The sequence below is a fragment of the Gopherus flavomarginatus genome, chromosome 2 (assembly GCF_025201925.1).
Source record: "Gopherus flavomarginatus isolate rGopFla2 chromosome 2, rGopFla2.mat.asm, whole genome shotgun sequence".
NCBI classification, from domain to species: Eukaryota; Metazoa; Chordata; order Testudines; family Testudinidae; genus Gopherus; species Gopherus flavomarginatus.
This window is the reverse complement of record NC_066618.1, coordinates 203,935,046-203,953,007: the sequence shown is the minus strand read 5'-3', so window position 1 is coordinate 203,953,007 and position 17,962 is coordinate 203,935,046. Positions and strand designations below refer to the sequence as shown.

Here is a 17,962-nt window from a genome sequence, read left to right as displayed (position 1 = left end):
TCAGTAAGGTAATCATAATTCTCATCCACATGTGATATGCTTGATCCTAAAGAGCTGAGGGATCCAGCCAATGAGCCAGTCCCCTCAAATGCATATGTCTGAAGGGAATCATATGGCGGAGCAGTAGGATCTGCATTAGCTTCTTTAAGCTTTTCTAAAATGAATTCCCTGAAAACAGCACTGTCAGGACCAACTTGCAGAGATTGTCTGTAAAGGCTTTGGATTTCTGTTGTGATGTTTCTTCTAGACTTGTGCTCTCTCATGACAGTACGAGTCCTGAGTGTTGAAATATCAAAAGCCTCTGTGTCCTCCTCTCCCCCTCCTTCATCATCATACCTGACAATGTTCTCTCTGAACTCTTCAGGCTTGTCAGGAAATAGAGACCGCTTCCTCCGCTGCCTTAAAACCAGCATTGCCAAAAAAAACACTGACAAGAAAAAAGAAAAGAACCAGAGACTTTTTGTGTGTTTGGAAAGTCTTAAGAGTGGTAAAACTTCCTAATGTTGAAGCATGTGCAAAAGCAAGCAATCTAGGTGGATTTGTAGAGCTGTTTTTGTTTTTTTTTTTTTGTGGATTTATGATTGTAAGATGTAGTATTTTTGGTGGGGAAATGGCTACAAAGGGACTTATAAAATGGGTTAAGGAAATGGAGCAATTTGTTTGGCCAATGAGAGTTTGGAGGAGTGAGGGAATCACAGGTTACTTGTGCTGTTTGAAACTAGTTTGTTTTATTACATAATATATCAATGCGGCATTCAAGCTTTCATTTCCCTTTCCCAGATCAAAACCACTGGAAGGGCTGGGAAATAAAAAAAGAATGTTATTGGGTTAGATCCTCCTCAGTTGGAGTCAATTGGTTCAAATCCTTTGACTTCAACGAAGCTAAGCTAAGCAGGTGAGGATCTGGTCCAATAGTTTCTCGTAATTGGTTTTGCACATTTGAGAATTTTTTAGGATGTTGTACCTCATATCTGTGCACCAGCAAGCTCTATCTGTAAGAATACCTTGTTTGTAATGACATAAAGCTTGGATTGTAGAACAACTGGCTCAGATTGAAAAGATTTTTCATTTGTTTATTTTTTTTAAATAAGCATTCATTCCCTCCTGCCACCTCCCCACACCAAACCCTGGCTCACTTCATCCCAAACTGAAGTGTCCATTTCAAATACACAGTGGGATCCAAAATGCATGATTTCAGTTTGTAACTAATTATAGCTGGAAACTGAATAGAGTTTTAAGCTTAAAAAACAAACCAAACAAATTTGTTTGACAAATTTGATTCTAATATGAGAAAATATTTCTCCATACAAGTTTGGGTTGTTAATTTAAAAAATGCATTGGAACTTTTTTTATAATTATTTTTCTCATTTCTGATAGTAAATCTTTGGTGATAATTGTCTTAGGAAGAATTCTGAAGAACAAGTACAATTCATGCCATGGCTGCATGATTTAGAACAATAACACCTCTTGATTATCATGCCCTTTGTAACTAGTGGAATCAATTTTAAATTGGGATTTTATTGATTTTTTTTAAATTAAAATTTCACTTCCAGTGAAACAATTATGTTTGCCTAACTTATGAGTTTTAAATCACACCATCTGTGAAATAACTCTAGTGCTGGTGAATTTATATAGTTCTGATAGTAGCTGATAAGGAGGCACTGAAAAAGTTGTCCTTGCTTTTGATGACCCACATCTTTAGATGATGGATGATGTTTTGCCCATGTCATGCTATCAGAAAGTGTAGCATGTCAAATGATGTGCTATGCCAGTGTTACCATAGGAAACAAGCTCTTTAACAGGCTCACTGGGGTTGATGCATCCCTCTAAGGGAATGCTAAATGAACACTCTAGTGCTAGCAGGGATTACTGTGTATTGCATTTAGATGGAGGTGCGGTGGCTGAGTGGTTAACACAGAGTTTCATAAATTATTTGCCTGTGGGAGCCCATTTTGAGGCTTATTGTGTCCTTTGACTCAAGATAGCAACAAAGCACCACAGCAGCAAAGGAATCCAAGGAATTTTCACATTAAGTACATTATTTAATGCTGTCTGTGATGCATGGGCTTGCGTACTGTGATACAGCTTCTTCATGTCCGGCAGTGAGGTAGAAATTACACATTTAATCTCTGAAGTGTCATCAATGATAGATCGATAGTGAGACTTGTTGGACACAAGAGTGCTGAATCCAGCATCACAGAAATACTCGTGAATGGTACTATCAGTTCTGAGGTGCATGTTGAGAGTTCAGGATATTCATTCTTGACCATGCATAAGAACATAAGAATGGCCATACTGGGTCAGCCCAGTATCCCATCTTCTGACAGTGGCCAATGGTAGGTGCTACAGAGGGAATGAACAGAACAGGTAATCATCAAGTGATACATCCCCTCTCACCGATTCTCAGCTTCTGGCAAACAGAGGATAGGGACATGGTTTTGCATCTCTGCCCATCCTGGCTAGTAGCCATTGACCGACCTAACCTCCATGATTTATCTAGTTCTTTTTGAACCCTTTTATAATCTTGGTCTTCACAACATCTTTTGGCAAAGAGTTCCACAGTTTGACTGTGGCGTCTGATGAAATACATCCTTTTGTTTGTTTTAAACCTGCTGCCTATTAGTTTCATTGGGTGACCCCTAGATCCTATGTTATGAGAAAGAGTAAATAATACTTCCTTATTTACTTTCTCCACACCAGTCATGATTTTATAGACCTCTATCATATCCCTCCTTAGTTGTTTCTTTTCCGAGCTGGAAAGTCCCAGTCTTATTAATCTCTCCTCATATGGAAACTGTTCTATACGGTTAATAATTTTTGTTGCCCTTTTCTGAACCTTTTCCAATTCCAATTTTTTTGAGATGGGGAGACCACATTTGCAGGTAGTATTCAAGATGTGGGTATACCATGGATTTATATAGAGGCAATATGATATTTTCTGTTTTATCTATCCTTTCAAGAATGATTCCCAAACTTCTGGTAGCTTTTTTGACTCCAGCTGCACATTGAGTGGATGTTTTCAGAGAGTTATTCACAATGCCTCCAAGATCTCTTTCTCTTTAGCCCCATCATTTTGTCTGTATAGTTGGGTTTATGTTTTCCAATGTGCATTACTTTGTATTTATCAACATTGAATTTCATCTGCCATTTTGTTGCCCAGTCACCCAGTTTTGAGAGATACTTTTGTAGTTCTTCGCAGTCTGCCTGGAACTTAACTATCTTGAGTAGTTTTGTATCATCTGCAAATTTTTCCACCTACTATTTACCCCTTTTCCCAGATCATTTATGAATATGTTGAATGGGACTGGATCCAGTACAGACCCGTGGGGGACATAACTATTTTCCTCTCTCCATTCTGAAACTTGACCATTTATTCCTACCCTTTGTTTTCTATCTATTAACCAGTTAAGGTTCAATGAGAGGACCTTCCCTTTTATCTCATGATATTGACACAGCTCTCTGGGAAAGAACATTAAGTATATGTTCCTTGAAGGAATCGATCACAGGAAATTTCTGAGCTGTTTGATTTCAGCTGCTGGCAAGCCAATGGCATCAGTCTTGCACTGAAAGGGGCTTCATATCTAATCATATTTTGTCATGTCCAAGTCGGGGAAAAAGGATACAAACTGGTCCTTCAGTCATCTGAGATACTCAGCTATCACCTGTGTCACCCAACACCTTGCAAAGCTTCAGGAAGGATTCATAGTTTGTCTTCAGCAAATTATTCTTCCAGAAAACAATTTTCTTTGTGACTCCTGTGTTGTGATCACTCAGTTGAAGGATGTGGTGTTTTTTCCTTGCAGACATGTATTCAATTCATTCAGTTTCCAAAATATGTCTGTGACATAGGCCAAAAGGCATATCTTCCTTTGGTCACCCAGAAAAATCAATGAACTCAGGATTTTTTGCAATCCATTACATAGGCATGCAGCTTGTCTCTCAGTTCAAAAAATCATCCCAGTACTTTTCCTCTCAAGAGCCAACAAGCTTTACCGTTGAAGAACAACACATCATGATCAAATTCCATTTCTTCACACAGGTTTGCAAAAAGACACATGTGAAGAGGCTGAGTCTTGATGTAGTTCACAATAGATGAGACCTGCTGCAAAACTTCACATAGCTCTGGACTCAGAGCTTTAGATGCTAGTTTTTCTCTTTGAATCGTGCAGTGAGTTCACACAGCAAATGGAGCTAATTTCTCTACCAAAGCATGCACACCTGCTTTGTGGCTTGCCATAGACAGAGCTCCATCTGTGCAAAAGCCCACCAAGCAATCACACTGTAAATTTTTGTTTTGCATGTAGCGGTGTAGCAAATTGAACCATTTTGCACCATCTTGTGTCCAGGAAGAGGAAGACCAGAATGTCTTCAAAAAATGTACCATCACGTGTATTTCACAAAAGCCAAAAAGTGTGCATCACAACCCTCAATGCTCACATCAACTTGAAGAGCAAAAGAATCTGTGTTTTTCAGATACTCCACCTGTGTTTGATTGATCTGCTGCTATCACTTTGATCCTTTGCTTCACTGTGTTGTTGGAGAGTGGTATGGCTTTGAGCTTGTCTGCTTCAGTTTCCCCAAACATTATGTTCATTGCATCAATTGCAGCTGGCAAAATCAAAGTGTTTCCAATTGTATGAAGCTGCTTGGCCTGTGCAGTGTGGTAACTCAACACAAATGATGCCTTTTGAGCATGGTCAGAGATGAACATGGCTCTCTTGAATTGCAATTGTTGATGTGAAAGTTCTTCTTTCTGACACTGAAAAAATAACCTTCGTTTTTCTCTGTGTTCCTTGTGAAGTGTTGTTTAAGCTTATTAGGCTTCATGCTTTCATTAGGTGGCACCGTGTTATAGCAGGCATTTTGGCCTTTCGTCTTTCTTGATGAAATCACTGGTGAAGTCATAATCAAAGAAAGCCTCATCATATTTTCAAGCATGTTTCTTGGACTCTTGTTTTTTGTTCATAACTGCACCATAAGATTCACTGCTGGAGGCTGAAGCAGATACTCTGGGTAAAAAAGGAGTCCTCTGTGCCTCTTATAACAAATCTGAAAGAGGAATTCACTTTTCAGCAAATGAAGCCAGGATTTTAGGAAGGCCCTGCGTGATGATACTAGGACAGCAAAATGATTCTTTATCCTGAAATTACAAGGGTACTCAGGGTGGCATGAAAGAAGATATGGACTTTGCCTTAGTGCAGATTCCCATCTAAGAAAAGGCTAGCACAGGTTCCTACTAGTTCAAGCAGAGAGGAGTCTCTCTTGATGAGGCTGCTCCCCACAGATGAGGATTGTCTGCATTCAAGTCCCTCAGATGGATACTTGTACAGCTGCATGGTGCAAATGGCCAAATTGGTGTCCACACAGCAATCTCCACATAGCCAACATGTCTGAACCTGCTCCACAAATGCTGCAGCAAGAGGCCACTGTTTTGCTCTACAAATGGGGGTCTTCACACAATGTGACCTCATACACATATATGCTAGGTCATGCTGCAAGGCTGCCATTCTGGTCTACAAAATGGCAACCTCTGCACAACATGACCTCGCACACACTGTATTATTAATTACTATTACATGGAGATATACTTATCTCATAGAACTGGAAGGGACCTTGAAAGGTTACGCTGTGTGAAGGCCTCCATTTTGTAGACCAAATTGGGAACTTCCTGATGCAGTGTTTGTGGAGCAGGGCCAGGCATGTTTGGGGGCAGATGACATCACAGTTTGGCAACCTGTGAGTTAAGGCACTTGGATTACAATCTGGTTGTCTGGATTTGAGTCTTGCTCAAACTCACACTGAAAGTTTGGATGGACCAGATTGCTTCCCCTTGTGCTTTAGCTCTACTCTGAATGGGGATGGGCTGAGGAGTGAGCAGAAGCAAACAGTTTCCGCTCTCAGAGTGCAAGGAGTGCAGGGCCTGCTACTGTGAGCAGTCCTTTCGCAGCAATGCCAAAACGGAAGCTTCTTGCTTAAACTTTCATCCCTGTGCAGGCATAAGGGGTTGACTCATACTCTATCCCTATATTTATAGGGAATGTATCTCAAACTAGTAGAATCCATCTAAATGGAGGAAACATTTTAGGTGCACACACTGTATGTGACAATAAGCCTAGCACTGTGCTTCTCAAATTTGTATCAACCCTGGTGGGGTGGGGGCAGAAAAGAGGAACAAGTAGCATACGAGTGGTTGTATTTGAAGAAGTGACTATGTAAATATGTCACTTTATTATTCAACAGATCAACTCTGTTTGTATTCAAAGTCATAGCTGCCTCTTTTACGACAAAAATAAATAAAAAGGAACAGTAACAAATTATCTTAGCTCTAGAGAACCATACAGTTATGGTAGAGAGAATTGGATTCTGTTCCTTCTCATGCATCATCAGTAGAACTGTCAGCTAAATTTCAACTGTAAGGCTAAATTCTGCTTTAGTTTTACGTGTGCTAAGACAAGATTTTAGCCTTCCACATCTTCATGACAGCTGATGATAGATGTGCATACAGGAACACACCTACACTTTGGCCAGATTTTCAGGGATGGCAGTTACAAAGACATTTTTTTTTTTGCTTGTAAACCGAACCGATTTGATTTGTAATCAGTGAAACACAATAAATACAACAGCTTAAATAGCTCAGCCAATCCAAGGAACCTCTATTCAAATGATCAAGTCTAGCATATAGCAGAAGAGGGCAGTAGGACACATAAATATTTTTTTCTTACCTAATATTACTAGTATGCAGGCCAAAACTCCAACTAATGCTTCTATGCTGAGACCCATGGAAAACATGAAAGCTCCAAATCGACAAGACTGGGCACTAGCTTCAGTATCACAATCACAGACGCTGACAGTTAAGGTGTTTGTGCTGGTAAGTGAGGGGGTTCCATTGTCTACAATTAGGACTGGCAGGAAGAAAGCAAACTGCTCTTGTCGACTGAAGCCATTTTTTGCTGTAAAAATTCCAGCCGTGTTATCTAGAAGATGAAGTATCTGTATCAGATATTTGTCACTTTAACAAAAATAAATAAATTAAAAAACCTGGCTAATAACTTATCCTTATTTGCAATCAATGACATTCTGAAAAGGTGCATATCATTGGAGAGGAAAGAGAAGTGTGGGGAGAAAGTTACTGATTTAAATGGGTGTTAAATCAGCAAAACCAGGTAAAATGCAGGGTGTTCTGAGCGGGATAGGCATTTCAGTTTTGATAGATTAAAAAAGCATCAGTTACAATGCACCATGCAAATTAGCTTCCAGGGACAATTCATGACTGTTTATACAGGATATTTTTTTAGTAAATTAATATAAACATGGACCTAATACAAAGCCATTTATCCAAACCTTCTGTACTTTGGAATATTGATATGGTTCATCAAAACAACCCCCAGTTTTTGTTTTGTAAAACCAGCTTTTCAATGAAGTATGCAAAACAAATGAACAACTCTGCCCACCCCCATACACAAACATTCAGTTTTGTTTGTCCGCATGTCTGTGTTTGTTGGTTACGTAACTGGGGGAGGGCAAAATCTGCTCTGTGTTACATCAGTAGATCCAGAGTAACTATTTACTTCAATGAAAATACTCCAGAAGTGATGGCAAACTTTGTTTTAACGTTCAAACCCAATAGGGGAAAAAAAACACCTAGCCCATATTCAAACTGATTAACTGATCCTTTGAAATGGACCCATGCAACCAGCTGTCATCTTATCCAGCTGCTTATAGAGCATATTGTATAACTGGCTAATCAAAAGGTTCAACATTCAAAGGACGGCTTTCTGACAGATGTGTGTGTGTGCAGGGAGAGACAGACAAACTTGGTTGTGAGCATCCACAACCTCAAAACAGGAGCCAAGTGTGCTTCTGCTTCTTTGGCCAGGGAACATTTCAGCTTAGAACAGTGTTTCTCAAACTGGGGTCGACGCTTGTGTAGGGAAAGCCCCTGGGAGGAGAAGCCAGTTTGTTTACCTGTCCCGTCTGCAGGTCCAGCCGATCACAGCTCCCACTGGCTGCGGTTCACGGCTGCAGGCCAATGGCAGCTGCTGGAAGTGGCGGCCAGTAAGTCCCTCGGCCTGTGCCGCTTCCAGCAGCTCCCAATGGCCTGCAGCAGTGAACCACGGCCAGTGGGAGCTGCGATCGGCCGGACCTGTGGACGGGGCAGGTAAACAAACCAGCCTGGCCCCCCGGGGCTTTCCCTACACAAGTGGCAACCCCAGTTTGAAAATCATTGGCTTAGAAACACTTTAACTATGTAGCTTGTTGGAAAAATATGTGGGGCAGGAGGCAGGGGTGTTTGGTTCTGTGCGATTAGAAAGCTGGCAACGCTACATAGCATTCCACCTCCTGGCAGTGGGTCAGAGGTAAATGAGAACCAGGAATTTAAATACGTATTAAAAGATTGCCTTTCCTTTTGGAGACATTAAGAAAACTATTTTCCTATAAAGTGAACTTTCCAAAAGTTAGTCCCATTGATTTATTCACCTAGCCAGAACATTAAAATAATTAGCAAAGCCAATATAAGTAATGTGTATTTTAGTTGAGTTTAAAAAAGCTCTTCTAAGTCTCAGAAGACTGACTAACTGGTCATCTTTCCTGCAATATCACCAGCTGTTAAACGTAAGTTTTCCCTTCAGATTAGTTTCAATTGGTGACCATTCTTTTGAAGCATCTGGATCAATACCAAAATAGTTCAGCATTAGGATATGCAGAGTAGTCATACATATCATGTCATCAGTAATCAATGCATACAGTTTTAAATGTAACAGGATGCCAAGTTACATAATTGTGAATTGTACTTCTGTTTATAATTCTATTTTTGCTGAACTGCGTAAAGGAGTGGACCCTTATTAACAGCATTTCTCTATTTTATTTGTAAAACATTCTTTTTTTTTCTCCCTTAACACCAACATGTGATAATTTAGGAGCTGAAGTTATGTCCCATAACACATGGTATATTTAACTATCTATTAAGTAATAGAAATCTGTTTTTCTTGATTTTGTGCTAAGTATTTTTCTCTCTTCTGTGATACTCTCTTTTGTTGATTAAAGTTATTTGGATTCTAAAAGAACTATTCTACATGAGGTTATTGAATTATTAATTATTATTATTATTATTTATTATTAAAATTTGCTCATGATAACTCTTTTGCCCTATTTCAAACTTAACACCAAACATTTCTCTATATGGGTGGACAAGTATACAAAAATGGTGATGTGAGCACTATTAAAGCATGAATCTTTCATGAAGGGATTTTTAAAAAGCTACATGAATGACACTACCTTGATTATCTCTGACAGTAAAATTTGAGTTGTTTGTGGCCTCCCGAGCCAGAGTGAAGTAAAAATGATGGCCTTCTACTGAATCATCTTTATCCACTGCACTGATGGTCTGGATTAGCTGCAAACAAGCATTGACATACATGACTATTTAAGAATAAACACAATTTATTTTCTTTTAACACAATACATATCAGACATTATAATGAATTGCTGAGGCTACAAATTCTGCTGCAAATAAATGTGTATAATTGCAATCTTGTTGAGGTTATTGGTTTTCTAATGTATTTTTAGTGTCCTGCCATTATGCCACTTGATTTTATGTTGATTTGAGGGAGATAAGCATTAAAGACCTAGGATAATGTAAATAGCTTCCAGAATCAAAATGCAAAGGGTAAATAAAGTTTTCATATGCAAACAAGAATCCTATATAAAATATTTTGCCCTTTCCTCTTTCCTGCAAGGTGAAAAATATATCATTCTCCATTTGAACCAACCCTCCAATGCAAAAGCTATTTCCCTCCAGCCCACAAACACAGCAGCATCATTCAACTGATGTATTATAGTAGCAGTAAATGAGAGATGGTGACAAATCCATGTGCTGAATTGTTGATTCTGGAAATTATGATAGACTGATTATGGAAGTTTTTGTTTTGGTTTTCAAGAAAACAAAATAGGCTTTATTTACAAATGTGTCAAAGCAGATTGTCATTTGCAAAAGAACAAAGTCAAAATTAACATCTGAGCACTGAAAATAATATCTTCCATCTTTATGAATAAAGAACCAAGTTGAAGTTAATATAATGAGCAATATTTCTGCTTGCAAAGAGCAAATATTTATCACTATTATCAGTTCAGTGAATCATGCATCATCAAGTGCAACATTCAATGAAGAACTTCACAGAGCTCTACAAAAGCCAATTTGTTTCTTTCATTAGCAGAGACTGGTTTCTTAAAAGTATGTTTTAATTGGATAAGGACCCAAACCAAAAATCCAGACCTGAATCTTTGATACTTTGGAAATTGTCATGTCCATTTTTAATAACATGACTCTATTTTATCAGTCACTATTTCTTCATGTCGCATATGGATTTGAGCCTCCAGGACTCTGAGTACACTCAACTCCCATTGAACACAGTGAAGCTGAGAGACTCTCACTGTTTTGGGTGCTACAGTGGAGATTTTCAAAGTCACAAATGGCACTTAGCCAATGGCACCTAACTGCCATATGTCTTTGAAAATCTCCCCACAAACAAATATTTTCCACTCAAAGTTCTAAATAAACATAAATATCATTTCCTTTTAGGCAAGATAATAATCATGGGAGTATCACATTTTCTGTCTTTTCTGCTATGATACTTAAGGAATGTACGAGGCAATTGTGAAAGCAACAGGATATGCTGCTGTTGTGGGTGCCCCATATTCTTGGCACCCCCTCTTGTTCATGTGAGCAAGCCATCTTCCATCTGTGTAAAGATCCCATGGAGAAAGACAAGTCCTATGTAGTCTTATTGCGGCAGTGCTAGAGCACCAATTGCTAATGCATGGGATGTCTCCCACATCAGACAAAAGGGTGTCCTCTACATATGTTTCCTCTTTTCTCAGAACTAAAGAGTATCCTGGGTGATTCAAACATGCAGAAAGGGTGGGACTGAAAACTAGCCCCAATCATAGCAGGGAAAGCTGCTTCCTCAACACTACTATGAGAATAGATGCAAGATTATCTTTTGAAAAGTGAATGTAATTGTTACAGACAGTGCAATATTGACAGAACTAGAGAATGAAGCCCTTTGCTTATGCACATTACCAGTACAGGACAGGAAGCCATGGTCCAGCTTCCCGTGCTATTCTATCATGTACTCAACACTAAAGCGGCTATTTCAGCAGTTTTGATGGTAATGCCTATAGCTGACAAAACTGTATAGCTGTGTGTATTCAGCAAATATTTGCTTAAATTCAAAAGCAAATTACAATTTGGCTGTGTTCATGCCAGCTGCATGGTCATTTTCCATCGATTTTGAACTTTACTAATGTGCGTTTCAAGAAAAATGAAAGTTGAGCCTCAATGTTTGACTATTTGATTGTAAAATTGGTACCTCATAATTAGCAATGTGTTCTTTATTGGTTACTTATTTCATGATTGGCTAACCATATAGCTAACCAAGATACTGATGCAGCGGTGATCTCCACAAAGACAATGTACTTTGGTCACGTGGAGCTCATTGAAGATTGGCAACATCACACAAACTATTAATTATATATTTGGTTGTGATACTCTCAATTTGCAATTGCATTGTGCTGATTAGTAACATAGCCATCTAATCAGGAACCAAAACATTACAAATCCATCATGTTTGGAATTCTCAAAATATCTGCAGTTTCAAATCAATGGAGCTGGTTTGCTATTTCACTATTAATTCATGTATAGATAGCTAGATAAATAAATAATGTATAAATAAATGTGTGCATCTGTGTATATTTTTTCCACACAGTATCAGTTATAAATAATCAAAATTAATACTTCTTAGACAAGTTAATTTTCAGTCTGGAATAATAACAGGATAACTTTGTCCTTGTTTATGTCTGTGCTATTTTTTAAAAAAGGACAGGAAAAAAAGGGGTGGGGGTAAATGGGAAACCTGCCTCTTTATGACTATTCTAAGCATATGCATGTACCTTGTGAGTTTCATCCTAGAACTGAAGAAATACTGTCAACATATAGGCAGGGAAATGTTTTAATCTTTATTTCTTATTGGATCATTCCTACTAGGAATCAGCATCAACCATATAAGTCTATAAAGGACTGTGAGTGCACAGACATCTCTGATTTTTCTAATTGTGAAGTAAAAATGATCCAGAAAGAAAAAATATATTTTTCCAGTCTCCCTAGACTTGTTTGCATCTAACCTGGGACAGGCTGGCACCTCAGTGCAATAAAGGCAGCGTCACAGTTTGAAAAGTTCTGCACTAACTGCTTGTGAATCAAGGTCTACAAAGCCTATGTGTTTGATGTGAGAAAAAAAAGATAAGGAGGTTAGGTATTGCTTTTATAAGGTTGTATTAGCTGATTGGATTTAAATCTAATTGCCATGAATTATGTTATTTCGAGGCTCATTAATCTGGAAGCTCTAATAATCTAGGAGCCAATTTGAAAATGTGCATTTGTTATTAAACTGAAATGTATCCATTATTTGTTCCCTTAGAGATGTGGTTTGGGGTTTTCCTTTGAGTGGCCAAGCCCACTGATTCTTTACACAAAAGTTCAGCTCTTTTTGCCAAATTTGTCGGAGGTAGATGAAGCTGTCAGTCTGGGTAAACCATGGGCATGCCAGAAATTTTGCTAAATGTTCACAACCAGTTATCCACTGTATTCATTGTTTGAAATTATTCACAAGTTGCATCCTTAAAATTCATTGAAATTATTTCCACTTTTGCACAACTCTTCTATGAGCACACTCTACCAGATCAGCCTCAACTATGTGGTCAGGAAAAGCTCACGCTTTAGGTAACCATAATTACAATACGGCAACTTGGTCCATAGTACACACCCTGTCAAAATACCAGAAGCTGGATTCCAAGGCATCAGCAGATGCAGTTAGGGATATCCCCATTTCTCTTCCTCCCTGTTTTCTTATCACTGCTTTTTATGTGCTACTTGTACATGATCAATAGACATACCAAAGTAAAATAATAAATGTGGTCTTACCCATTAATTTCTCTCTCCTGATTTCAAACATTCTTTTAAAACATGGCTTGTTAGGAATGGTCAATTTTTGCAAACTGCTCACTTTCAACCTGAATTATGTACATCCAGTTCTATATACAATTTGATATTCTTTGTGAGGGTTTGTGTGTGTGTGTGTGCAACAATTCATTTTATAGGGAGCTAATATCACATAAATTCTCTTCATTTGCACTGTAACTGCTGGTTATTTTATTATATGCTAAGTAGTTGGGTAAATACATGGCTTTTTTCTGATCTCTAATTCAAAGTGCAGATTACATAGACTCTGCTTTTGGATCAAGTAAGTAAAATTGCAAAGTAAACTACAACATCAAAGTCAGTTCATATGTGATCATAAAATTATAGGAATTCATGCAAAACAAATATCATGCGAGAAGACAGCACTAACTCGAAATGTAGGTGAACTCAGTGCAGCTTGCCTTCAGCTGAAATCTGCTTCTTGCCTGATATGAAGAAAGACTAGGAGTCACATCTAACTGGACACATTCTGGATGCTCAACTCACTTACCCTATCCCAGAAAGTCATTTGATGTAGTACATTTAAGGCTCTCACGCTGCAGTTTTGAGCTAGAGTCAATTCATTAATGCCCAGTAAGTAAGACTTGCTGGGCCAAATTCACTCTTGGTATGACATCTGTGGTCTTATACCAGGGATGTATTTGGTCCATTTTGCTTACTGGCAATTTCTATAGATTTTGGTATAGAATTCAATAGAGTTTGTAACTACTGTAGTAAAAGCAATAAAGAAAAACTGTCACAGTGTGGTCAACAAGCTCCTAAAATGGATGAGCCTATGATTTATATATATAGTTGTAAAATCAAAGAGATCCAATGTGAATCCAAAGAGAATCCAGCAGTCACATGGTTTACTAATATTTTCTATTAGATCTGATACTAGAAATAGCTATAATAGGATAGTATTTTATTTTATATAGCATCTTTCATGCTCAAGTTATTTTGAAAGTAATGGATTTAATACTGGTAGTGCAGTGAAAGTGGTTTCTCCATGTGCAAAAGGAAGCAGCCTTCCTGGCTATGATGCAGTTGATGTGTGGATTATAGGAAGGTGCAGAACTATAACATAAAATGGATAATGAAAAATCCACTTAAAACCTGATGGATGGATTTGGACCATAGCCAAAAATATCCATCTTCTTTTACATTCATTTTTATTGTCAAGCTTTTCAGATGATAGTCCCAACGACTCAAATTCAATTCTTTTATTTGAACCACTTCCAAGATATCTGTAACTCTCACGAGAAAACATAACATAACAAAGGAAAAATGAGAGTAAAAGTAATTTGCTAAAAATAGACTGAGAACTTTTTAATAATCGGGAAAGGGGGTTGGTAAAAAGAAAAGAAAATGTAATTGAAGGTTAGCATTGTTCTTAGATATAAGCTATAGTATCACCCCACTGTCTTTGAGTTTGGCTAAGCAAAAGGGCATTTTTATTTTATTTATTGTTATCTATTGTTCCTTTGTTTTCTAAAATGTGACCATTTATGATCTTGAATCATTCACAAATAATGTATTGGTATATGTTCGCTTTTTGTTTTCACTTACTTACAAACTGGACTGATGTCAACAATAAAATCCCCCAAATCCCACAACATAAGGAACTTTCCCCCTTCAATAATTCCTCCCCATCCTGCAAAACCTAAGAATATAGGTAAGCTTTGCAGTGCATCATGAAAGTAAACAAACTCCAGCTCTCCCAGGCTAAGGAAGGAAGAAATTTCCAGAGGTAGGAGACTTTCACTGAAAATACCCCTCAACACCTTTTTCAGATATAAATAGCGGGGAAGCTACCTCAAGTACTCCAGCTTATCGTGATGGCCCCAGAAGCTTTGATCTACAATTGACAATGTGTGTTCAACCTTGGGCCATCATAGAGTTAGTTGCAGAAAGATGGCCCAAAAGAGGGGTTGTATTTGACTGACTGATCAAAGTCAACTGAAATCAATGGAAACCTTCCCACTGATGTCAGTGTTCTGTTCTGTCTATCTATCTGGAAAGCCTACGAAAACAATCTGTTAAAAGTAAAGGAAGGTAAAATGTGTATTACACATGAGCCATAACAATCTCTTTTTTATACCATTAAGCTAAGTAAAACATCATAATCATTGACTGTGATAATTATGCATTTCAGTAACAATTTCTTATTATTCCTTCCAAGAGTGTTTGGTGTTGAGCAAGTGACTTAACAAATCTGTTCTATAGTTTTCCCATCTGTAAAATATGGCAAATATTATTTTCCTATTTCAGAAGGTATGGTGAGATTTCACTCATTATTGTGTATTATTGTTTTCTGCAGTGCCTTTCTTCACAGAGGATTCCAAGGCACTGTAAAAATTATATGTAAATTCAGAGATTTCTTCACTTACTCCTGAAAAGAAGTAATCTTTGAGGCAGAACACAACAGCAATTCATCAGCACACAACATTGTTATGCAACAATAGTAACTTCAGAAAAGGAAACAAATATTTTGAATTATGAACAAATGAAAAATTATTGATCATATAAATCTTTGTACATTATATTATTTACTACAGTGCTATCATTGCATTTTTAGTTAAAGCATTAAAATATGCTAACAGGACCTGAAGGACTTCAATTTACTTCAATAGGCTTTTGATCAGGGTGCATAATTAAAGATTTAGGCCTAGCTGTATTCCAAAAGACAATGAATAGGCAAATAGAAAGGAGCATAAACACTGCCAAATTAAGTGCAAGAGTATAATAAGAAAATCCAAAGAGGAGTTTGAAGAACGGATAGCCAAAAACTCCAAAGGTAATAACATAATGTTTTTTAAGTACATCTGAAGCAGGAAGCCTGCTAAACAACCAGTGGGGCCCCTTGATGATCAAGATACAAAAGGATCGCCTAAAGATGATAAAGTCATTGCAGATAAACTAAATGGATTCTTTGCTTCAGTCTTCACGGCTGAGGATGTTAGGGAGATTACCAAACCTGAGCTGGCTTTTGTAGGTGACAAATCTGAGGAACTGTCACAGATTAAAAAGTGTCACTAGAGGAAGTTTTGGAATTAATTGATAAACTCAACATTAACAAGTCAGCGGGACCAGATGGCATTCACCCAAGAGTTCTGAAAAAACTTAAATGTGAAGTTGAGGAACTATTAACTAATATTTATAACCTGTCCTTTAAATAGGCTACAGTACCCATTGACTGGAAGTTAGCTAATGTAACGCCAATATTTAAAAAGGGCTCTAGAGGTGATCCCGGAAATTACAGACCGGTAAGTCTAACGTCAGTACCAGGCAAATTAGTCGAAACAATAGTTAAGAATAAAATTGTTAGACACATAGAAAAACAAACTCTTGAGCAATAGTCAACATGGTTTCTGTAAAGGGAAATCGTGTCTTACTAATCTATTAGAGTTCTTTGAAGGGGTCAACAAACATGTGGACAAGGGGGATCCAGTAGACATAGTATACTTAGATTTCCAGAAAGCCTTTGACAAGGTCCCTCACCAAAGGCTCTAATGTAAATTAAGCTGTCATGAGATAAAAGGGAAGGTCCTTTCATGGACTGAGAACTGGTTAAAAAACAGGGAACAAAGGGTAGGAATTAATGGTAAATTCTCAGAATGGAGAGGGGTGTTCCCCAAGGGTCAGTCCTAGGACCAATCCTATTCAATTTATTCATAAATGATCTGGAGAAAGGGGTAAATAGTGAGGTGGCAAAGTTTGCAGATTATACTAAACTGCTCAAGATAGTTAAGACCAAAGCAGACTGTGAAGAAATTCAAAAAGATCTCACAAAACTAAGTGATTGGGCAACAAAATGGCAAATGAAATTTAATGTAGATAAATGTAACATAATGCTTATTGGAAAAAATAACCCCAACTCTACATAAAATATGATGGGGGCTAATTTAGCTACATTTAATCAGGAAAGAGATCTCGGAGTCATCGTGGACAGTTCTCTGAAAATGTCCACGCAGTATGCAGAGGTGGTCAAAAAAGCAAACAGGATGTTAGGAATCACTAAAAAGGGGATAGAGAATAAGATGGAGAATATATTACTGCCCTAATATAAATCCATGGTACGCCCACATCTCAAATACTATGTACAGATGTGGTCTCCTCACCTCAAAAAAGATATACTGGCACTAGAAAAAGTTCAGAAAAGGGCAACTAAAATGATTAGAGGTTTGGAGAGGGTCTCATATGAGGAAAGATTAAAGAGGCTAAGACTCTTCAGCTTGGAAAAAAGGAGACTAAGGGGGGATATGATAGAGGTATATAAAATCATGAGTGATGTGGAGAAAGTGGATAAGGAAAAGTTATTTACTTATTCTCATAATATAAGAACTAGGGGTCACCAAATGAAATTAATAGGCAGCAGGTTTAAAAGAAATAAAAGGAAGTTCTTCTTCACGCAGCGCACAGTCAACTTGTGGAACTCCTTACCTGAGGAGATTGTGAAGGCTAGGACTATAACAGCGTTTAAAAGAGAACTGGATAAATTCATGGTTGTTAAGTCCATAAATGGCTATTAGCCAGGATGGGTAAGGAATGGTGTCCCTAGCCTCTGTTTGTCAGAGGATGGAGATGAATGGCAGGAGAGAGATCACTTGATCATTGCCTGTTAGGTTCACTCCCTCTGGGGCACCTGGCATTGGTCACTGTCGGTAGACAGATACTGGGCTAGAGGGACCTTCGGTCTCACCTGGTATGGCCGTTCTTATGTTATGTTCTTATGGTCTTATGAATAATTCTCTCAAAATGGTATACGCAATTGCAGCAAATCTCAGTCCCTATAGGATTTTGTCTCTGCGACATTAAATTATATTAAAATTGTGGTTTTTTTTAACAGTTTTCTTCTCTACCTATCTAATATTATGTTTCCTTGTTTGGTTGCCAGGGATATTGCTCTTATTGTAAAGAAATAATATACTCTATACTATTACCCTG

General features: G+C 37.9%; 1 protein-coding gene and 1 long non-coding RNA gene across 2 annotated transcripts in view; one reads left to right on the top strand and one right to left on the bottom strand.

Moving 5' to 3' along the window:
• The window catches only part of CDH19 (cadherin 19), a 183,755-nt gene that overhangs the window by 661 nt on the left and 165,132 nt on the right, over positions 1–17,962 (bottom strand). The window contains 3 exon segments of the mRNA XM_050938808.1: positions 2–427; positions 6,723–6,974; positions 9,277–9,394. Of these exon segments, the coding sequence (XP_050794765.1) occupies positions 2–427; positions 6,723–6,974; positions 9,277–9,394 (796 nt within the window).
• LOC127044264 (uncharacterized) overlaps positions 1–17,962 on the top strand; it is a 794,940-nt gene that overhangs the window by 638,438 nt on the left and 138,540 nt on the right. The gene's annotated exons all lie outside the window — the stretch shown is intronic.